Source organism: Gadus macrocephalus, chromosome 11 (genome assembly GCF_031168955.1).
Source record: "Gadus macrocephalus chromosome 11, ASM3116895v1".
Lineage (NCBI taxonomy): Eukaryota > Metazoa > Chordata > Actinopteri > Gadiformes > Gadidae > Gadus > Gadus macrocephalus.
This window is the reverse complement of record NC_082392.1, coordinates 1,817,516-1,841,355: the sequence shown is the minus strand read 5'-3', so window position 1 is coordinate 1,841,355 and position 23,840 is coordinate 1,817,516. Positions and strand designations below refer to the sequence as shown.

Sequence of the window (23,840 nt, the reverse complement as noted above, 5' to 3'; positions counted from 1 at the left end):
ACCTCTCCATCTGCTCACCCTTCTCCCCCACGAAGGGCAGGGACCAGGTGAAGACGTCCATGAAGTTGGGCAGCCAGTAGGGGTGGGGGGAGCAGTTGAACTGGCGGATGTTCATCACGTTGTTCTCGTACTTCAACACGGCCGCTGGGAGGGGCACAACAAGCCAACACCACAGCCCAGTTCAACCCAGTTCAGCCCAGTTCAGCCCAGTTCAGCCCAGCACCACAGACCACCAGCCCCACACAGACGAGACCGTCACTCACATAGAGAAGGGAGAAGGGAGAAGGGAAGGGTTCGGTAAACCTTTGTTGTTGAATTATTGACATCATCTGAATTCATTACAAGGAGTGCAATCCCTTAATGACATCATCTGAATTCAAAGAGTGCGGCCCCTTAATGACATCATCTGAATTCATAAAGAGGAGTGCGCCCCCTTAATGACATCATCTGAATTCATAAAGAGTGCGGCCCCTTAATGACATCATCTGAATTCATAAAGAGTGCGCCCCCTTAATGACATCATCTGAATTCATAAAGAGTGCGCCCCCTTAATGACATCATCTGAATTCATCAAGAGGAGTGCGCCCCCTTAATGAAATCATCTGAATTCATAAAGAGGAGTGCGCCCCCTTAATGACATCATCTGAATTCATAAAGAGGAGTGCGCCCCCTTAATGACATCATCTGAATTCATCAAGAGGAGAGCGCCCCCTTAATGACATCATCTGAATTCATCAAGAGGAGTGCGCCCCCTTAATGACATCATCTGAATTCACTCCGAGGAGTACTCTCTTGTCAGAGAGAGAGCTCACCATCAACAGGCCTGAGGGAAGGGGGAGTGTTGTGGACAGACCTTTGTTGTTGTACACGTCCAGGTAATTAGGGGCTGAGAAGATGGTGATCAGTGAGGGGAAGCCCGTGGTCTGGCTCTTGCGGTACATGCGATACCTGGAAGAAGAAGCAGTGGTTCACTTGTTATCCCGTTAGCCTGGAGGAAGCTACGCATGATACCATGTGTGAGGGAGAGAGGCTTACCCGGCGTCTTGTGCTTCATGGGCTCGTATCACCGACAACAAGTTGTTGTTTACCAAGAAGTCACACACTGCCGCATAACTGTGATAGAGGGACAGAGAGTAAGAGGCAAAGAGAGAGAGAGACAGAAACAGAGAGACAGAGAGAGACAGGAAGCGGCAGATGGAGAGAGCCAGAGACGGAAACCGAGAGACAGAGACAGATAGAGGCAGAATGAGAGAGAGGGACAGAAAGAGAGACAGAGACAGAGAAACCCGTTACAGATACAGATCAAAGCCAACCATTGACCTCATAATGTGAACTTCTGGCTGGCCAGCGATGGAAAAAGGTCCTCATCGCCATAGTTTTCTTTAACCCGTAAAACCAAATGCCAACCTCAGAAAGATCTAGTTTCTGGTGTCCCACTGGCTTATCTCTGACTGGTTACAGTGGGCCACATGTTGTCATACCACATAAGTTTACCATCAATTTAATACATTCATATAGAGCTTTTGTTACAGCGGCAATACGATACAAGAGGAGAAAACAATCAAATATCAACAAGTCACATGAAAACAAAGACACAGAAATGAAGTAGCAGAAAGAGGGGCGGAGAGGGGAGGAGTAGCAGACATTAAATGTACAATCATGGAAATAATGTGACGTGCCCAATGGACACATCATCTTTCCCTCTGGCTGGAGGTTTAACGGGGCTGCTACAGAGAGACTATTACAGAGAGGCTATTGCAGAGACTGCAACAGAGACACTATTAAAGAGTCGAATACAGAGAGGCTGATACAGAGAGGCTGATACAGAGAGACTATTACAGAGGCAGCTAATGAGGCTGCTACCGAGAGACTATTACAGAGGCAGCTAATGAGGCTGCTACCGAGAGACTATTACAGAGGCAGCTAATGAGGCTGATACAGAGAGACTATTACAGAGGCAGCTAATGAGGCTGCTACCGAGACTATTACAGAGGCAGCTAATGAGGCTGATACAGAGAGACTATTACAGAGGCAGTTAATGAGGCTGCTACAGAGAGACTATTACAGAGGCAGCTAATGAGGCTGCTACCGAGAGACTATTACAGAGGCAGCTAATGAGGCTGCTACAGAGAGACTATTACAGAGGCAGCTAATGAGGCTGATACAGAGAGACTATTACAGAGGCAGCTAATGAGGCTGATACAGAGACAGAGAGACTATTACAGAGGCAGCTAATGAGGCTGCTACCGAGAGACTACTACAGAGGCTGCTACCGAGAGACTACTACAGAGGCTGCTACCGAGAGACCAATGTAGAGGCTGCTACAGAGACTAATACAGAGACTATTACAGACTATTACAGAGGCTGCTACAGAGACTATTACAGAGGCTGCTACAGAGAGACTATTACAGAGAGACTATTACAGAGGCTGCTACAGAGAGACTATTACAGAGAGACTATTACAGAGGCTGCTACAGAGACTATTACAGAGACTATTACAGAGGCTGCTACAGAGAGACTATAACAGAGGCTGCTACAGAGGCTGCTACGGAGAGACTATAACAGAGGCTGCTACAGAGGCTGCTACGGAGAGACTATAACAGAGGCTGCTACAGAGGCTGCTACAGAGGCTGCTACGGAGAGACTATAACAGAGGCTGCTACAGAGGCTGCTACGGAGAGACTATAACAGAGGCTGCTACAGAGGCTGCTAGGGGGCCGGGCGCTGGGGGGGAGAAAGGGGTGTGTCTGGGGTAATTGTTCCGTCCTAACCCACACTCCTCCCTGGAGAGAGGGAGAAGGTTGGGAGAAGTTAGCGGACCATCTGTGTTTTATTAGATCAACACCAGAGCAAGACGCCCTTTCCTGGGGTTCAGCGCTGTCATGGAGACGCTGGGAAGGAGGGGCGTGGTCGTACAACACTGTTGGACAAGAAGTGGACGCACAACACTGCGTGCCTCCTGCCGTTAGCCTCAAGGAGGAGGAAGGTACCGGAAGTAGAGGAGGAGAGGGGTAGGTACTAGAAGAAGAAGGAGAAGGAGAAGGAGAAGGAGAAGAAGAAGAAGAAGAAGAAGAAGGAGAAGAAGAAGGAGGAGGAGGAGGAGGAGGAAAGGGAAGGGGTAGGTACCTGAAGAGGAGGAAGAGGAGAAGGAGGGAAGGGGTAGGTACTTGAAGAGGAGGAAGAGGAGGAGGAGAAGGAGGGAAGGGGTAGGTACCTGAAGAAGTAGGAGCAGCCCCTGACAGAGTTGTGGTTGAAGTGCTCCGAGGTCTTCTCGCTGCCGTAGTCCTCCCCGGGGTCGGCCCAGATGAGGTCACACATGGGGCCGAAGGCGGGCGGCTCCTTGAATCGGTCCAACTGTGGAGACACACAGAACTAGGTTCAGGCGGAGCAAGCTCACCGAGTACAGCAGGCACCCTTACTACACAGAGCCACTCAGGGTCTTATTAGAGGCAGGAATTCATCTCAACACTAGGGGTTTGACCGCAATTCATACACCAAAATGTAATCGTTAATGTCCATTTTATTTTAGATTTGATACGTATTAGGCAGGTTTCCAAGGCTTTGTCACAATCATTTAATAATAGTCCAGAATTACACTTCGCTATAATGGGTATTTGATTCAAAAAGCAGTTGTCCCAAAACATATATCGTCCACATGAAACTAGCTCAGGGTGTAGAGCGGGTTGGCTGGTAACCCCAAGGTTGCTAGTTCGATCCCCGGAGCCTCCTAGCGTGAGTTTGTAGGACACCTGAGGCGAGCGGGCCCCGACGAGACGAGGTTGCGAGGTTGACACCGCCGTCGGTGTGTGAATGTGTGCATGGATGTTAGGCCATAGTGTGAAGCGCTTTGAGTGCAGTCGCACTCGCACTGACGCAGTTCATTGAGTGAGGTCCCCCCTTCACTGTAAAGCGCTTTGGGACCGTCAAAAGCGCCACATCAATTCAATGATTATTATTAGGGATGCACCGAATATTCGGCCACCGAACATGTTCAGCCGAAAATGGCCCAAAACATACTGTTCGGTTTCGGCCGAAGGAGTAAAAAGACCGAACATAATACGCCGAACATTTTTATTAAAAAAGAAAAAAAAAAAGTTTTACTCATTTATTTAAAAGGTAAATTTTTCTTAAATTCTTGCTATAATGTCTGCTGAAATGTTAGAAAACGTTCAGCATTAAATAAATATTTTGTATCAAATTTGTAATTGATTTTTTTTATAGAAAAGCAAGACAAAAAAGTTTATAAAGGACATTTAATTGTTTGATTTATGCAATGTTGAAAAATTAAAGCTAAATGAATGAAAAACATTAAAAGCCACATTCGGTATTCGGTTTCGGCCAACTGTTTCAGTATATTCGGTTTCGGTTTCGGCCAAGAATTTTCATCTCGGTGCATCCCTAATTATTATTAGTATTACTACAGAAACCTCAGTCTTTCAGAACTGTGGCTAGACTTCTGCGTTCTCCACAGTCCCAGCGCTGCTCAGTGCGGCCCCTCCCAGGTCACGGTGTGCGGGGGGGCCCGGGGCCCCGTACCTTTCTGATGTCGTCCAGGCAGTTGATCTCCGGGGAGAGCCCCCCGTGGACGCAGAGGAACTGCTGGTTGAGGAGCGCCGCGAGCGGGAGGCAGTCGAAGGCCTCCATGCAGGCATCGTACACGCGCTCCGAGTACTTGATTTTACCTGCGACGCACACACACACACACACACACACACGGACACACACACACACACACACACACACACACGGACACACACACACACACACACACGGACACACACACACACACACACACACACACACACACACACACACACACACGGACACACACACACGGACACACACACACACACACACACACACGGACACACACACACGGACACACACACACGGACACACACGGAGACACACACACACACACGGACACACGGACACACACGGACACACACACACGGACACACACACACACACACACGGACACACACACACACACACACGGACACACACGCGGACACACACGCGGACACACACAGATTAGGGGGAGGGTAAACAGAGCAGGTGGAGAGGTTACACATGGATTAGGTACTCTACTCATCCCCGGGAGTTGGTTGTAACTCGAGGTTGAATCGAGCCGGAATATAATCCAAAACATAAATCAATTAAAGCTATGAACGACAGCATTAGAGAATGGACAGTGTTGTATGTACTAGCGATATAAAACGCAGTGCAGTGTGAAACTAACCAGACAGCAAAGCGATCATTCAGCCAACCCTTCACAATTCTATGCAACGATCACATGCATGTCGGTTGGTAACATGTCATTAATGAGCGTCTTTAATAAGCAGGTAGGAGTGACGGCATCTTGCACAGGAAGGTTAACTTGCAGACATTGGGGATCTAACCGAGAACCTTTCAGCCTTGCATCAAACCCCCTGACCACTAGAAGCTTTCAGCCTTTTCTCACACCTCACAGGTACGTGGCGTCAGGCCTCGACTCGTCGTTTTTAAATCAAATCTGTTTTTAAAGGAAATTCTCGTTCCAAGGTCTCTCTCTGAGTGAATGCAATAACAACGTTTAATATCCGGACGTCTCCTCGAGGCTAATGAATCCAATATCGGAAAGTATTTACTGACAGACAGAAGAGAAAACCGTCAGGGAATGCTAATGCAATCCTGCTTTGTTTATTAGGGACCAGAAATGAAATATTTTCATTACATTCAATCAGACAAGAACTTTGCCAGTAGAAATTCCTTTAAAAAAGAAGAAGCAAGTATTTTTATATATATATATTTGAGAAAAACAACAGCCTTGAATTGAACCAAAAAGACAAACTAAGTTCAGCTGGGACTGGAGACATAAATGAGACCATCACAGGGCCATCTCAGGCGTGATGTTCTTCTCTGTTAAACAAACCAATACACGCTGAATCTTCCCATCTTTCCTCCTCTCTAACATTAAACCTTTACATCCATGAGGCTCCTCGTGTTGACTGCAGTCTGACCCGCCGAGTGATTAGCAACACAACTAGTGACAACTCACCACGTGCCACAATCCACTTAGCATAGCGTCACAGCCCGATAAGGGCAGCCGGTAGGAACTCCTTATAAGGAGTGGTGGGCGGGCCCTTCGAACGAAAGGTCAGAACGATGCTGGTGTTTCAAGTTTCCCCCAGGTGTGCCCAACAGCCAACGGGATTGTTATCAGTGGCTCGGGTAAGGACTACGGACTCCTAACAAACCAAAAACGGAGAACCCGAGGTTCTTCTAAACGCCGTTTTGGACGGATTCGAACCAATACATTAGATCGTACGACAGGTGACCTCCTGCCACCTACGTAAGCCAATCAGAAGCAGACGTTTTAAAAGGCATTAGGAATCCAGTGGGCGTTGTTATGAATTACAGTGAATAGGCTCCACAAAACCAACTTGTGGGCAGACTGGACGGCACCAACCGTATATATTTGCGCAGTTCAAATTAATAATATTTCCACCGGAATCTGAATGTCTACGTCATCACTGCCACACAGTAAATAAACGCTGAAGGCAGAGCAGGAAAGACCGTCCTCAATCTAGTCTTTTTCATGCCCCATATGGCAAACGATGGCTCTACTTAATGCAAAGAGCTTTTTATCTACCCCAATTAGTCTAATTACATGCTAATGAAAGCCCTTATTATAACCTAATTAGAGTTAAATACACCCCGAACGGGAACACACACCTCCATACCCACCAGCCCAAAACCATTGAATTGGCGCATTCAAGTGACGGCAATCTATTCACATCTGTCAGCGTCGTAGCTCCCAAATGTCTTTCAGGATCGCTCAGGTTTGCATACTAATGCACTCACACCTGCACGCAAACAAACATGCATAAATCATCTTTCTCTCTCACACTCTGGCTCTCTCTCTCTGTTTGTGCGTGTGTGTGTGTGGACAGAGCACTTTACCGGTAGTGACGACCGTTGCGGTGAGCTCAGCACTCCTAACCTCTTCACTTAGGCTAGCTTTAGCCAGAGAGAGCCAACCAATCACACGCTGGTGCTGCTAAACCACCTCACCTCAAGGCTGTTCTTTAGCTGGCTAGCATGAAACAGCTTTAGGAGTTCAGCTAGCTGACGTGTCCTAGCATTGAACCCACAACTCAGTGTTAAGTATTTGACTAAGGAGCAGGTCGGGGTTCAATGCCATGATTATTTTGGTCAATATTGAAATCACGACTATTCAAACGATTATTTTTGAGTTTGAAAACATGATAAATTTAGTCAGCATGTCTCCCCCAAAAAATAGGTTGAAACTGAGAACTTTGAAATTTCGCCTTAAAAAGTACACAAAATGGTCAAAAAGAAAATTTTCCAATCTAAAAATCATATACAGATATGTATCCCGCTGTTCTGCCCTTTCTATAAAACATAAAATAAAAAATAAAATTGATTATGTCCATGTTGTGAACGTTTGACGCTAAAATGGAAATCACGATCAAAATTCGATTGATCGCCCAGCCCTAGTGAGGCCGCTCCAGAGCCTTGACCAAGGGACCACAGCCCCCCCCCCCCCCCCCCCCGGCCCAGGCGTAGACCTCCAGCAGCACAGCGGACACAGAGCACCCCTGACGGCTGCCGTGGTGGAGTCCCCTCACTGCCCGGGTGCCTTTGAGCAGCGCGTCGTCGGGGTACTCACATTCCTGCTTGAAGGTGAAGTACTCTGTGAGGTGGCGGCACTCGTGGTTCCCGCGCAGCAGGAACAGCGTGTTGGGGTGGTTGATCTTCAGAGACCAGAGGTAGAGCACGCACTGGAGAAGACAACCGTCACATGTTAACATCACACGTTAACATCACACGTTAACATCACATCAGAGACCAGAGGTAGAGCACGCACTGTGGGGGGGGGATAACATCACCATGTTAACATCACATGTTAACATCACATGTTAACATCACATCAGAGACCAGAGGTAGAGCACGCACTGTGGGGGGGGGATAACATCACCATGTTAACATCACATGTTAACATCACATGTTAACATCACATCAGAGACCAGAGGTAGAGCATACACTGGAGAAGACAACCGTCACATGTTAACATCACATCAGATCAACAGAGACCAGCGGTAGAGCACGCACTGGTTAGACTAACGTCACCCGTTAACTTAACATCACATGTTAACATCACATGTTAACATCACATCAGAGACCAGAGGTAGAGCATACACTGGAGAAGACAACCGTCACATGTTAACATCACATCAGATCAACAGAGACCAGCGGTAGAGCACGCACTGGTTAGACTAACGTCACCCGTTGACTTAACATCACACGTTAACATCACACGTTAACATCACATCAGAGACCAGAGGTAGAGCATACACTGGAGAAGACAACCGTCACATGTTAACATCACATCAGATCAACAGAGACCAGCGGTAGAGCACGCACTGGTTAGACTAACGTCACCCGTTGACTTAACATCACACGTTAACATCACACGTTAACATCACATCAGAGACCAGAGGTAGAGCATACACTGGAGAAGACAACCGTCACATGTTAACATCACATCAGATCAACAGAGACCAGCGGTAGAGCACGCACTGGTTAGACTAACGTCACACGTTGACTTAACATCACACGTTAACATCACACGTTAACATCACATCAGAGACCAGAGGTAGAGCATACACTGGAGAAGACAACCGTCACATGTTAACATCACATCAGATCAACAGAGACCAGCGGTAGAGCACGCACTGGTTAGACTAACGTCACACGTTGACTTAACATCACACGTTAACATCACACGTTAACATCAGAGACCAGCGGCAGAGCACCCACTGGGGAGACAAACGTCAAACATCGTGCTCATCCAATGAAGGGCGACATGTCTTAAAGTAACGACGGTATGGGGATGTCCACACGAGGCACGGTCCAAGTTACAAAGTGTTTTGATACGCGTTAACAACTGCTGACTTTAAGCTTTGCATGACACTATGTTTTAGATTAAATCATTTATGATGTAAGACACTATAATAAAAGATAAAAAGATCCATCAAATCAATCATAGCTTATCCCTTCTTGGATAAGACACGGTGTACTTTATTCAGACTTGATTCGGCTGTACTGTAGTAGTAGTTTAAAACGTGAATAAAAGGTACAGGGAAACCACATCCACGTACTCCATCATAGCGCGATGGAGCCCAGGACAAAGGTCACGACGACCAAATAGATCTTCACTCCCACCCTCCCAACACATTGTAGAGAACGTCAGCGGCCTTTTGTCCAGCCAATACGATAATACCCCCGCCTCACATCCAATCAGAACCAATGCACCGCCAGAGACGCTTTGAAGAGCAAACCGGAGCACCGCCCAGGACGGCGTCCGTCACGAGCACGGCCGTTTGAAAGCCGGAGAAACATTTACAATCCAAATGAGCTGGGGGGGCTTGAGATACTGCAGCTCGACAGCACCCCTCCTCTCCTCCTCCTCCACTCCTCTCCTCTCCTCTCCTCTCCTCCTCCACTCCTCTCCTCCTCCACCCCTCCTCTCCTCCTCCCCCTCCTCCACCCCTCCTCCTCCACTCCTCTCCTCCTCCCCCTCCTCCACCCCTCCTCTCCTCCTCCCCCTCCTCCTCCACTCCTCTCCTCCTCCCCCTCCTCCACCCCTCCTCTCCTCCTCCCCCTCCTCCTCCACTCCTCTCCTCCTCCCCCTCCTCCACCCCTCCTCTCCTCCTCCCCCTCCTCCTCCACTCTTCTCTTCCTCCTCCTCCTCCTCTCCTCCACCACTCCGCTCCTCCCCCTCCTCCTACTCTACTCTTCTCTTCCTCCTCCTCCTCCCCCACTCTTCTCTTCCTCCTCCTCTCCTCCTCCTCCTCCACTGTGCTCCTCCCCCTCCTCCTCATCCTCCACTCTTCTCACCCTCCTCCTCCTCTCCTCCTCCTCCCCTTCCTCCTCCGCCTCTACTCTCCACCCCTCTTCCTCCCCTCCTCCCTTCTCTACTCCTCCTCTCCACCCCTCCGCCTCCACTCCATTAACATGCAAGCTCCACAGCCTGCCATTAAGTCTTGACAACGGGATGCCAAGGTAACCGGGGGGTGGGGGGGGTGGAGCAGGTGTGGGCTTGTGTAAGATAACACAGACAAAGAAGAGCGAGAGCGCGCGTGTGTTTATACGTGTCTGTGTGTGTCTATCCACATCAGCGCCGTTAAATGAGAGGAGGCTAGGGTCTGAAGGAGTCTCTCTCTCTCGCTCTCCCTCTCTCCCTCCCACTCATATTGCCAGTAGCGTGGGCGCTAGACAATAAGCAAATGGCCTTGGAGCTACGTGCGGCGGCGGCAGCAGCAGCAGCAACGCTGGCTGGCTCCTCTCTGAAAGCCACCCATCCCCGACACTGTGTAAAGCCCGGTAACGGGCCCTCAAGCCGGGGCCCGGCGTGAGCGAGACATCCCCGGAAGAAATCCCCTCCCACAGAGGGAGGGAATGATCTCACATGTTGTGTGTGTGTGTGTGTATTCTGGAACCCCCTACAAATTCCCGGGCGCCACCAAAAAGGTAATACGCCACCTTCAAAAACAAGTGTGAGTCAATCTTCACGTTACCAAGGCAACCACACCTCCGCCGGCATCCATGTTTTCCTACAACGGCCCTTTGTGCGTCCGAGGTCTGAGTCACAGCGGGAAGGGGCTTCCTCTGGAAAAATCTTGCTTCTTATGACCCCTCCCTTACCCTCTACCCCCTCACACCCACCCCCTCCCTCCGTTCTGCTCTTAACCGCGACCAAAGGAAGGTGCCCTCCTAACACCTGACCAGGGGGTCCTACAGTGGCTCCTGCTTCTGTCTAGCTGGTCCTGGTTCTGCCCCCCACCCTGCAGCCGCCAAGCAGCCCCCACCCAACCAGGGCTGGCGTGGGCGGCACGTGTGTGGGTGCTCGGCGACGCAGCCTCCCCCGTTGCCCTTTCGCTCTCACCTGCTTTTCATCCCTGACATTTGAGCCACCTCCGCAAAGCCAGCCATGCCCAGCGGACATCACAACCCCCCCCCCCCGCCAGGCGTGCGGAGCGATGCGCAACGACACGAGCGCTGTGTAGCCTGGCATCACCCACCGTGCCCTCTGCCTGCACCGCTAGGAGACACACTAACCCAAACACCACGCCATCAGGCTCTGGCTGTTCCAGCGATTACCCTCGTCAACGGCCAGGGCGGGCTGATCCCTATTCAGGAGACGAAATGAAGGAAGAGTCCTCGTAACATTGTGTATCGGTCGGAACACCGCTTATTCTCCGTCCCATAATGTGCATTAATGCAGAATATTCATCATACTGCTTCTTTTCTGTCACATGAATTTAATTAGTGCCGATTATTCACAATAGCGCTTCCTTTCTGTCAAATGATGTGTATTAATGTAGATTATTCATAATACTGAATGCTTCGTTTCTATCACATAATTTGTATTAATGCAGAATATTCAGAATACTGCTTATTTGCCATCACACGATGTTTATGAATGCATCATATTCATAATGCTGCTCCTTTTCCGTCACATGATGCATATTAATGTAGATTATTCAAAATACTGAATGCTTCTTTTCAATCACATGATTTGCATTAATGCATCATATACATAATGCTGCTTCTTTTCTGTCACATGATGTGTATTAATGCAGAATATTCATAACACTGCTTCTTTTCTATAAAATATTGTATATTAATGCATCTGTTGCATCATATTCAGAATAATGTCTCTCCACGGAGCGAGCACCCGTTAGTTCAGCCAGTGGCTGCACACTGCGATCTCTCTCCGTGTTTGACAGCTTCTCATCGAGCTGCAGCTGTCGTCGCAGACCTACGTGTGTGTCACTAACGCTGCGCTGTCTCCACCTCAGAACGCCCGTCGTCTGCTGAGGTAATGGGGTCTGAACCCCAACACACATGATTCTGATCAGAACGGCTCAGAGCATCAAAGAGCAGCACTGAGCTCAGCACTTTAGTTTGGAGAGCTAGGCGATGGGGTGACGCAATGTTTCCTTAATACTGCTTGGTTTGGGACCAGGAGGAGATGCTAGTTTGAAGTTTCTCAAGATTTATTGCTGCATTTTTTGTGATTTATTATAGAGAGAGATAGGAGAGGAAGGTATGAGAGATAGTGGGAGGACATGAACGGCAGGATTCTAACCCGGGTCGCTGCGTCCAGGACTGTGTCTATATGGAACACGTTTTAACCCGGTTCAGAAAGTGTGTTGGGGGGGGGGGAGAACCCAATTACCCCTGTGTACCAGAAACTCTCGGAGCTGGGCTACATTCTGTGAATGTGGAATGCCTTCCGCTTAGCCCTAGTTTATGAAGACTTTCACTTCTGAAGTCCTCCCCGCTGCCATCGATGAGATAATAACGCCATGACCCAGATGGACACGCGCGCCTGAGGCCGGGCCCGAGACAGACGGGGACGGAGCATCAGGATGGCAGCCGATATCCTCCTTTGTCCGAACGCTGCAGAACAAGTGAGCGAACATCCCCCTCTGAGTCGGCTCCATTTGTACCCCCATCAGTCAATCACGCTGGACAGGTCTACTTCCAAGGACAAAACGGCCGCGTTTAAGAAGCTGCTCGTACACAGGGGCACCGGGAAACGTCCTGCGTTAGGGGCGGCGTGTGGCTCAGGATACAGAGCGACAGGAAGGATGCTAGTTCGAGTGCGGAGGGATCCCTGAGAAAGACACCTCACCCCGACTGCTCCCGACGAGCTGGCTGTCGCCTTGCGTGGTTGACACCGCCGTCGGTGTGTGAATGTGTGCAAGAACGGGTGAATATATTAGTGGCCCCTCTGCTCTGCCACATAGCTCGCCGTCTGCAGGCAGTGAGACCCAAGAGGTTACCTCACGACTTTAGAATAAATGGTAAACGGACTGCATTTATACAGCTCTTTTCTAACCAGTGGTGACTGAAAGCACTATTTTTAAATATTGCCTAACATTCACCCGTTCTTGTACACATTTGCACGCCGAGGGCTGTGTCAGCCTTGCAAGGCGACAGCCAGCTCGTCAGGAGCAGTCAGGGTGAGGCGTCTCGCTCAGGGACACCTCGACACCCAGCTAGGAGGAGCCGGGGATCGAACTAGCGACCTTCCGGTTACCAGCTGGCCATAACACCCAGGGGCTGCCGGGCTGGCCGTCCGCCCCGCCCGGAGCCCTCCGGCGGCAGCTGTCGGCGTCGCGGCGGCGGAGAGTCCTTACCTCAATACTGAAGTATCCCCGGTCCACGTAGTCTCCGAGGAAGAGGTAGCGCGTGGTGCTGGGGGACCCGCCCACTTCAAAGAGCTTCATAAGGTCAAAGAACTGGCCGTGGACGTCGCCGCATACTGCAACGACAAGTCCAATGCACCGCGGTTAAAATAAACCTCCCCATCCCTATTGAAACCGATATGCAAACATCAGAGCCGTGCTGTGTACAGTTATATAAAGGACTAAATATAGGCTTCGCTGACATATGGCGAAATGTTAATGAAACTCTTCAAGACAAAAAAGGTACTCAATTCTATTCATACACATATACATATACCACACAGGCCTTTACGGCTCAAAATTACAGCATCACATTTCATTTAGCACTTAAACTACTCTGGACAAGGAAGTGTTTTTCTGGAGAGGGAAGCCATTACAATGTCCCCAAAAGTGACATGTCGTTTTCTTGCAGCGTCTTCCTGGTTTGAATCCAAGCTATGGCTACGACGTGTCCCGTGACCAGGGAGCAGAGATCTCTCCCTAGGGGAGAACCTCCTGGACAAGGGCTGGGTGTCGTGGCCAATTTCCTAAATCGATTCGATTTCGATTCATAAGGTTCTGAATCGATTAATCACGATTCGTTTCGATTCAATCTGCTCTTAATGAATGAAAATGGCTCAACTGTGGTACAAAATGCAAATGTACTTTTTTTTTTTTTTCTCTTCATCTTAAACAGGTTTTAAGTGCAAACTTGTAAAATGGACAGTTCAAATTTGAGCTGTAAACAAAACTGTCTCAAGTCGCAAAAGGGCAATTTTGAAATAAGAAAGGAATTGCAAGTGAAAGTGTACTTGAACTACAACATTCCATTGCTGCAAATTGCATTATGGCATTGTTAATTAAAGTGCAAAAATAATAACAATGGTAACAAAACAAAACAAAAATATATATTTTTTTTTTAGATCTCATGCCATATGAATCGATATTGCAAAATGCAAATTAAATCGATCCAAAATCGATTAAATCGATTTTTTTACCCAGCCCTATCCCGGACCCTTCCAAGGGGGCTCAAGTGGGACTTCAGAGGGCCCCGGGGTGGGCCAGGGTTCCACGAGCGGGGCTGTCTGCCTGTGTACCCAGTGAGTCGCTAGGGGACGGTGTATGGCTTTATGGCTGGTGTCGCTGCAGAGCTCAGCGAGTCCTGCCTTCCTTACGTCTCCTGTGGGATCTGCACGGGGGGATCTAGACCATCTGGTGAAGTATCGTTCTGCTGGTGAGGAGCAGGAGTTCTCTCCTCTCTTCCCGCGCAGCGTGGCGGAGCTACATCTGCTGTTAGTCCACGTGTACATCACGGATGTTGCTTCTATGATCTAAATAAATGTGCTTACATACAATATTTACTTTGTATCTTACAGGTAGACTGGATGATTGGAATAAAACCCCACAGCCTTCAGCTGGGAATAGAATACTCCAGCCTCTGATCAAATCCATTCCCATAGTTAATTTGTATTCAACCTTTATTTAAAAAGGCAATCTCAAAGTTTCAAGTGTGCTTCTCTTTGGCAATAAGCAGTTATTTTCCCCAGAAATCGGAACATTGTCGCAGATGACAGCCAATCATTCATTATACTGAAAATAGATGGGCGTTCATCAGTGGGCAATAGGCTCATTCCCCATTGAGTTACCTCATTCTAGATAGACCGTGAATAAACACATTTATTCAATCAAAAACCTTTGAGATGTCTACTTTAATCAGGGAAAGGCCTTTCTGAAGGCTGCCTGGGCCAAGATAGGCAGCAGCAGCCATCACCACCCAGGTTTTTAGAGGGACTACAATCCAGTCTGCTGTATCAAATACAACAGACAACAGGGACTAACGCGTAAACCTCTAGTCTAGGGACTAAACCTCTAGTCTCACTGCTGTTTATGAAGGGAAACGTTTCTCTTTTCTTCTTAGCAGGGGACATGCCTAAAGTGGACCACAGGCAGAACCTCAAGCCCACTTCCCCTCGGTCGTCCCCAGCACTCAGTGTTTTTATGACTTGATTCAGACCGGATGACACATATGAAGACGTTGCACTGATTTTTTGAAAAAAATCTCAGGTGCATTGGTGTTTATAGGTTGACTTCTTCCATTGTGTCCTACATCCTAATGAAACACCTTTCAGAAATGTTTGTCACCTTTGTGTACGTGCACGTTTAAAAAAACTCGGGACCCCGTCCATAACACTGGAGGTCCCAAGAGACCCCAGAAGGGCCCCGGGAGGCCCCGGGAGGCCCCTGGAGCCTGGGGGTCCCAGTACGCCCCTAAAGTCCCGTTGAAGTGTACCTGTTATGGGTGCGTCCACCTCCAGCATGCACTTCTCCTGCCGCAGGATGTTGGCCCCGTCGTTGATGATCCGGAGGGCGGCGTCCTCCTCCACGCGCCCCTCCTTCACCAGGTGGTTCCGCAGGATCTCCGGGTTGGGCTTCCCATCCTCAAACAGCTCCTTGATGGTCAGCTTCTGCTGCGGCGGGTAGGGGACGGCTATAGGGGGGGGGGGGGGGGGTGGGGGGAAAGAAAGAGAGAGAGAGAGAGAGAGAGGGAGAGGGAGAGGGACAGAGACAGAGACAGAGACAAAGGAAGAGAGAGAGAGAGCAGAGAAAGAGGGGGGAGGAAAGAGGAGAGAGGAGAGAGAGAGAGAGGGGGGAGAAGAGAGAGGACAGAGGGAGGTCAACGTAGCCCATTAGAATAACTACATTACTGTTCACGACTCTTTCATTTGGATCCTGTCCCGTCCACGTTTCCTGGCCTGCTGAGCGGTAGGCGTGATTGTATGGCGGTCTGCCAGCAGCGCGCTTCACGTGCAACGGGATGAACCCCGGAATGCAGTTCCATGAACGGGAGATCACGTGCACATGCTTATGATCAAACAGCTAGTTATGGGAGTTCATTTTCCCGTCCATTATTGGTTCTCGTGGGACTTTGCCTAACCCAATCTCTGGAGGGCCACCGTCAAAACTTCTATGATGTTCGCTTTCTACAGAATGGCAATACTGTTGCAGAAGTATATAACAGCTGCATCTCACTGGATGCATCCGTGCACAACGGACACATCAAACATCACTATAACATAGGGCTGCTCGATTATGGGAAAAATCATAATCACGATTATTTTGGTCAATATTGAAATCACGATTATTCAAACGATTATCTTTGAGTCTGAAAACGTGTTGTATTTATTCACCATGTCTCTCCCAAAAAAAACGTTGTAACTGAGAACTTTGAAATCACGCCTTAAAAAAATACACAAAATGGTCAAAAAGAAAATGTTCCAATCTAAAATGATATACAGATATGTGTCCAGCTGTTCTGACCTTTCTATAAATCATTAAAAAATAATAAAAAAATAATAATTAACAAAAAATCGGATAACTCGATTATGTTAATTTTCTGATCGTTTGACGCTAAAATCGTAATCGCGATCAAAATTCGATTAATCGCCCAGCCCTACTATAACACACACCTCACTGCACTCCACCTCACTCCTCTAATGGCACGCCCAACACACAACTCACTCCTCTCACTGCACGCCCAACACACACCTCACTCCTCAAACTGTGTGTGTGCACTCCACCTCACTCCTCTCACTGCACGCCCAACACACACCTCACTCCTCAAACTGTGTGTGTGCACTCCACCTCACTCCTCTCACTGCACGCCCAACACACACCTCACTCCTCAAACTGTGTGTGTGCACTCCACCTCACTCCTCTCACTGCACGCCCAACACACACCTCACTCCTCAAACTGTGTGTGTGCACTCCACCTCACTCCTCTCACTGCACGCCCAACACACACCTCACTCCTCAAACTGTGTGTGTGCACTCCACCTCACTCCTCTCACTGCACGCCCAACACACACCTCACTCCTCAAACTGTGTGTGTGCACTCCACCTCACTCCTCTCACTGCACGCCCAACACACACCTCACTCCTCAAACTGTGTGTGTGCACTCCACCTCACTCCTCTCACTGCACGCCCAACACACACCTCACTCCTCAAACTGTGTGTGTGCACTCCACCTCACTCCTCTCACTGCACGCCCAACACACACCTCACTCCTCAAACTGTTTACACCACACCTCACCCCTCTAACGGCATGCCCAACACACAACTCACTCCTCAAACGTTATCCCAACAGACTTCAGTACCCGATGTGCACTCCTACAAGCCACAACACACCCCTCTATTTAAACCTGTTGCTACATCCGGCACCTCACTCGCCCAACACAACTCCCTCCTCAAACCCACGCCTCTAACCACACTCCCATTATACACTCCTCAAATGCACCCCACGCACGGTAATAGTAGAGGTGTCTTCAGCTCAGCTCTGATGGCATTATGGTCGGACAGACATGGTCAACTCAGCCTGCATGCTCACAAACCAAACCAATATCATTTTATTTTTGCACAACGGTAATACAGTACTACCTACTTTCCTCTACGTACTTAAAAATGATTGGTGTTTCATCAATTCCTAACAAATTGATGACCTTTGTCAATCCATCTTAAAAACTGTGAAATTGAAATTGATGAAAGTGATTTGCCAGCTGATCAAATTTACTAGCCTCAAATGAGCCCACCCACAGCGTGACATTAAAGGACAGAGATTAACCGAGCAGAATTCAAATGAAGGATGAAACAGCAGCTCTTCTTATAGTAAACCAATTTAGTTTCCGTTTTAGTTTCCTGAAGGGAATGGTGGAAAATCCACGTACTGCCTAAAAAAAACTAATAATTAATTAAAGGTTAAGAGATAAAAAGATGACAGACCAGAGTGATGATAACACGTAGACAAGATCAAGAACACTAACAGGAAAACTAAGTTTAACTACCAGAACTTGACCTTAAATGAGTCAGTGAGCCTCTAGCGATGAACTCAGTCCATCCTTGGTCTGAAAAAGGGATGGCATCCTGCCTTTGTATCATCTCCCCATGATGGAGGAGGCTGGGCACATTTGAAAGTATGTAAGCATTCGATTCCCTGGACAAGCGTTCATCGAAGGGCTCCACACTCGGTGGTGCGTTGCTGAGGACCAGGGAGGGGTCGTGTGAAGGGGGGAGGTTGTTTGGATAGAGGAGTTCCTCAGAAAGCTGCAAGCAACAACAAGGGAGGCCAGGCTGGCGGCCCCGTTTAGGACAGGCCTGTTTCGCACGGGCACGCCACGGCTGGTTTAAATAAACACACCCCAGTCTGGTCGCCCCGCGTGAACCCGGCGGGTGCGATTGTGCCGAGACACGGAGAACCGGTTCCACAGCTGCGCGTGTGTGTCCCGAATCGAACGGCGCTCAAGTGCGGCGACGCCGTCTCCATTTCAGAAGCTCCATCACTATGGATTCAAACACACGCGCACCCCCTGAAGGACCTGGTTTCACTAATGTCGGAATAAATTAAAGCAAGCATAAACAATTATCATCCGTCGGTTTAAAAATAGACGGCGGTGTCGAGTGTCGACCCATCTGAGAGGCGCCCAGACGGGACGACAGAGATCAGTCCGTCGCAGGAGGGGGCCCCCCCGACACGAACCGCGAGCAAGGAGGACGACGACAGAGGCAGCGTCTGTGATTCCCTGCAGGAAGTGTTACGACGCAGTACAGAACACATCTGCATCGATACCTCTCACAGATCACCGAGGAGGGGGACCAGGTCCTTCTCTTAAAAGGACAGGCTTTCTTCGACGGCTCAGTCAGAAACAGGCACGATGCGTCGCGAGCTCCCCCTCACAACCGATTAGCAAGACACCACATTACCGCATCGCAGTGACGGGAGATGTGTGTTTATTAGGCCACGGCGCTGCACGCATCAAACGCTGCGCGGTGGTAAAAATACAGCTCTCCCACTCAGACACGGTGGCGTCGTAAACCAGCACAGAGCCGCCCCGAGAGAACGCCAGTCCCCGTTCTCGTTTGAAGCCGCTCCCGTGACTGACATCTACTCGCGGGGCTTTCGATTGCTAGCAAATCTAGGCTAACCTGTGCCCTGAAAATGCCATTTAAAAAGGCTGCATCTCAAGCAGAGATCAGGGCCACTTGTCTGATAAGCAACACTTCAAGAGCCGAACAAGAGCAGAGGAGGAGAGTCGCGCTCCCGGGGAAGCGGTGCAACCCACACAGGCCAAATGAGGAGCGTACAGTGTGTGAGAACCAGGCGCTAATGAGCTTTAGTGTAGGTGTGTTGCCAATCAGCAACAAGATGTCTGATTGCAGAGTAGCCTTACACGCTAGCCTTCCAGTGCTTTGTCTCAGCCGTCAGAGCGGTAGCCTTGCGAGCGCGCGGAGCAGAGATAAAAAGCCGCGGCACCTCTGCGTTCGGTTTACCCAGCGTTGTGTGGAGGCGTGCATTCGCTCGCGGAAGGCTTGGGCTCGCGGCTGGAGAGGAAACAAACTATTTTCCTGTTGAGCCATTCAGCAGACGCTGCCATCTAAATCGACTTATCCAGAGAAATCAGACGCACGGCATTAGGGAGCAGCTCTGTCAGACTAGACGGGCGTCTAGTCTGACTGTGGACAGCGGCTGTCGCCCAGTCTCTACGCCGTCACAACTAACCAGAACTCAGGGCAGAGAAGAGCATTTCTGAACAAATTATGTCAGCAAAAACCACAATAGGTTGAGGTTCTGGGGCCCCCGTTTTTGTTGTTTGGCCCCCCTTGACCCTTCTCGATTGCAAGGCTACATAGAATGATTTGTATAAGTTTGAATAAATATTGATAAGCGCAGAACGCTTCTATTGGCCAAGACGATATAGAATAATAAATCGTCCTTCCTGGCTCACCCTCTGTGACGGTTTCATTGTTGAAGGTGGTGATCGAAGTCATGCAGGTCTTAATCTAGCGCATAAAAAAGTAATAAATAGGATTGATTTCAACGACTGGCAGCCAATATCAAAAGGCCTTTCATACTCGCACTGAAACAGTCAGTGCAGATGGGTGGTGAAACCTTTATCCTTCAGACATATTTATCTGAACCCAATATTCCTGACTGTATATGAGTGTGTGTACTGTCAAGACGGCAGCAATGCACACACACACCACTCTGGTTCGAATCACACGGTGCTTGAAGGACGGACCTAGATTTGATACCCCTCAGCTCTGTTCAAATCAAAAACCGGCCGTGAGAAGTGAGCGCACACACCCCCACACACACACCCCCACACACACACACCCCCACACACACACACACCCCCACACACACACACCCCCACACCCCCACACCCCCACACACACACACACACACACACACACACACACACACACACACACACCACACACACACACACACACACACACACACACACACACACACACACACACACACACACACACACACAGCGTAGGAGTGCGTTTGGTGGCGATGCTGGTGGGTTCGTTACAACACAACCTGCAGCTGGTTGGATTGTCACGGGGATGGAGAGGGAGCCCGGCTCCGAGCCGGCCACTTTATGATCAGAACAAGCTGTCATGCTTGCAGGAGGGGGGTATAAATAAACGGTAAGTGCTCCCAGACCTATGAGACGCGGTCTCCAAGCTGACTGTAAGCTGAGGTACTGGCCTTAAGAACAGATTAGACAAAGCCTCTGTTAGCTTCAGCTTTCATCTTCACACACTATTTATGTAAAAACCTAGCCTGGCCTTAGGTCTGCCTTGGCCTGCCGCTGATGGAGGAGAGATGGGGAGAACCTGGGAGAAGACATCCTCTCATGGCTTCAGCGTCCGTGGATACCGCTTTGCAGACGCCGGACTCGTCGTGCTTACAGTCCGACCCATATTGGTAGAACATAAAAACAAGCTAACCAATTGCACCTGAATTTACCTGCCGATAATGCCCAAGGGAGTTCGTATGGGCTTACACACACACACACACACCACACACACACGCACAGGCTAAACACTCTATCCACTCAGGGAATGGACCTGATTTAGAGTTGTGTTAAAAGACAGCATAAAACACAACATGCGACAGTTGCCTGGCACGGTCTCTCTGCACACCGACAGACATCGAGACTCCGTCAGCGATGGCTGCGGTGGAGGTGACACTGGTTATGTAAAACCACTCTGATGAAACTGTCTCTGGGGGGGGGGGGGGGGAGGCCGTGATATCCCCTCACCAACAACATGGGCCTGGCCGCCACAACAAACACGACGAAAGAAACAAAAGCGCGTCCACGCTCGGCGCTCTGTGGCGGGCGGATGCTAATGTTTCAGATAATGATATGAGCGAGCGTCTAGAATCATTTCCTATTGTGTCCAAACCCACACAATGGAGGGGATTGATACAAAGATGGAGCTGGTTGGCGCTGAATGAAGCGGGCTGACGCCAGATCAACCACGAGGTCCACTTCACAGTGTCCTCATTATACACCGGGTGATGCTGGCGACCCTGCCTCCCCCCCCCCCCCCCCCCCCCTCCCCCCGGCCTAATGGGGCAGACCGGGCCTGATTGGTCGTCTCCGTTTCGTGCGGGGCTGCAGTAGACGTTCCCCACCGGGTTCAGTCTGTTTATTTCTGGAGCTCCGTCGGGCCAGGACGTGTGTGTGTGTGTGTACACACACACACGGAGGCGTTCAAGTTCAATTCACATCAACCGGCGACATACACCGCGGGGGCAAGCATGACAGGCTGGGTATGAACCGATGATGGCACCCTAAAAACACTCACCGCCTGGGGATTTGATCTGGCTGTCGCTCTGCTATTTGTTGTTTTAGTTCATCGGAGCTGGCTGCTTATCTACCCACCCAGTGATACTGGGATATCTACTCCTGCATCCCAGTGACTGCCACCCACCTCCTCTTTACCGCCACCAACACCACCTCGCTCTCAACTCCTCGTGTGTGACGTCACCGGGTTGATTCTTTCCACAATTAACTCACACCAAGCTCCCAACTGGCCCACACTTTAGCATTCCTATCCCCTGGCATTGGTCTCCCTCTCTTTAGTCCTTTCTTTCTCCACCCTCCCTCTGGCTCGGACTGGCCCGGTGCGCTCGCAGTAATACCCTGCCCTTCCAGAGAGACGGGGCTCCGGGCGGGGGTTGGCCCGAGGTGACGCCGCTCCCCGGGGTTCTTGGCTCGGCCGGGGGCGGCCCGCCCTGACAACACGTCCCGCTGGGCCATAACAAACCCCCGTGTGTGCGGGAATCTCCCTGCCCGGCTAATTACTACAACCGCTGCTGGCCTATCGGCAGCGTTGTTGGGGGACACAGAGAAGATCCGCACACATTTGGCTTTGGCCAAATGTTGAAACTGCTTATTATTATTATTAACAGGAAAGGGATTTAAGGAAAAGGTCTTTCAACTTGACTACGATCCCGAATATCGGGAACAAAGCGAGACATTTGGAATACCTAGAATCCATTATGCAACACATTTGTGTTTTGTATTTCCTTACAGATGTTGAAACTGCCGCACATGTAACTGGATGGGCTTCAGGACTCAATGCACAGTATTCAATAATCTGTATTAACTGGACGCCCCCAGATTGAGGAACACTCATAACCCCCTCATCATCTCCCTTCAGGGTTTGACCACGCAATTAAAACGCACGTCAAAGACGCCCAGTCAAACACAGAACACATTGTTCGAAACCCATGTCTAAAAAGGACGGGCATCAAACGTATGAGCCACAGGTGGTCTCCACAAAACTCGTAATTCATGTGCATGAACACTCCCTCGGACGATGGCTCCACGCCACCCCTCCCATGCACCCACCTTTGACGAGCCGCTCCGTGGTGGACTGCTTCTCAGGTTTATCCTTGTCCTTATCTTTCCCCGACATGACGCCTCGCTGCGGGCAATGGTTCCTAGTCCAGAAGGTGGGGGTCTCTAGTTTCAAGACGGATCCAGAACGTGGGGATCTTGTCTCAAAACGGATCCAGGACGTGGGGTTCAGTCTCAAGACGGATCCAGAACGTGGGGTTCTAGTCTCAAAACAGATCCAGAACGTGGGGGGCGGGGGTCTAGTCTGCGGGGAGACGGGACCGGGGGAAGGGGGGCTCCGTTCTGACGGCGGGCCGACGGGGGGGTGTTGGTGAGGAGACTGATCCCTGAGGAGGTCTCGGAGGTCTCTGGGATCTCTGGGGAGACTACAGCTCCGACAATTCGCCCTCCCGACCCTCAGCAGCAGCCTGACAGACGGGTGCTATGCTACGGAGACACTGACAGCCCGTTAGCTTCTCGGCCCACGACAACGTGACACCAGAAACCAAGGCATACAAATCAAATAAAAGGAGACGTATACAAAAAGGTCCAAAGTGTAGCTCGTCGCCCCGGGGTATTACAGCCCGTTAGCCGCCGCTAATCGGATTTCTCCGTTTCAGCTAGTTAGCCCGGTGGCTATGTTAGCCTAGCATGCTAACACCACAGACCAGTGGTTAAAAACAGAGAGCTGTGATGAACTACGACCGCCTCACTGCCGCCCTTCCTCCTCATGTGAGCCCGACGATGGAGGGCTGGCGTGGTGACGATGATGATGATCAGGATGATGCTGCCGCTGGTCTTCCTCCTCGCCGCGAGCCCCCGGGATTAACGGGCTAATCTGACCGCGCACGCGCAGCCGGGGTTTCCTACAACATGGAGGCAGTGTTGCCAGATTTGGCA

At 49.9% G+C, this 23,840-nt stretch overlaps 1 protein-coding gene and 1 long non-coding RNA gene across 4 annotated transcripts in view; both read right to left on the bottom strand.

Annotated features, from left to right (window-relative positions):
* The window catches only part of ppp3cca (protein phosphatase 3, catalytic subunit, gamma isozyme, a), a 36,173-nt gene extending 12,369 nt beyond the window's left edge, over positions 1 to 23,804 (bottom strand). For 2 of the 3 annotated variants that reach the window (XM_060064912.1, XM_060064913.1), the window contains exons 1-9: positions 22,953 to 23,804; positions 15,535 to 15,732; positions 13,218 to 13,342; positions 7,676 to 7,787; positions 4,537 to 4,682; positions 3,215 to 3,354; positions 1,036 to 1,113; positions 854 to 948; positions 19 to 144 (exon numbers count right to left, since the gene is read on the bottom strand). In XM_060064912.1, the coding sequence (XP_059920895.1) occupies positions 19 to 144; positions 854 to 948; positions 1,036 to 1,113; positions 3,215 to 3,354; positions 4,537 to 4,682; positions 7,676 to 7,787; positions 13,218 to 13,342; positions 15,535 to 15,732; positions 22,953 to 23,019 (1,087 nt within the window). In that variant the 5' untranslated portion in view covers positions 23,020 to 23,804. The remainder of the gene's footprint in view (positions 1 to 18; positions 145 to 853; positions 949 to 1,035; positions 1,114 to 3,214; positions 3,355 to 4,536; positions 4,683 to 7,675; positions 7,788 to 13,217; positions 13,343 to 15,534; positions 15,733 to 22,952) is intronic. The other variant, XM_060064914.1, reaches the window with a different exon arrangement.
* On the bottom strand, positions 15,913 to 21,312 carry LOC132467561 (uncharacterized). The gene is made up of 4 exons (XR_009528027.1): positions 17,480 to 21,312; positions 17,303 to 17,432; positions 16,712 to 16,790; positions 15,913 to 16,324 (listed from the first exon to the last, which is right to left on the bottom strand). It is a non-coding gene; the product is annotated as an uncharacterized LOC132467561 (long non-coding RNA).
* Positions 23,805 to 23,840: the final 36 nt, after the last annotated feature.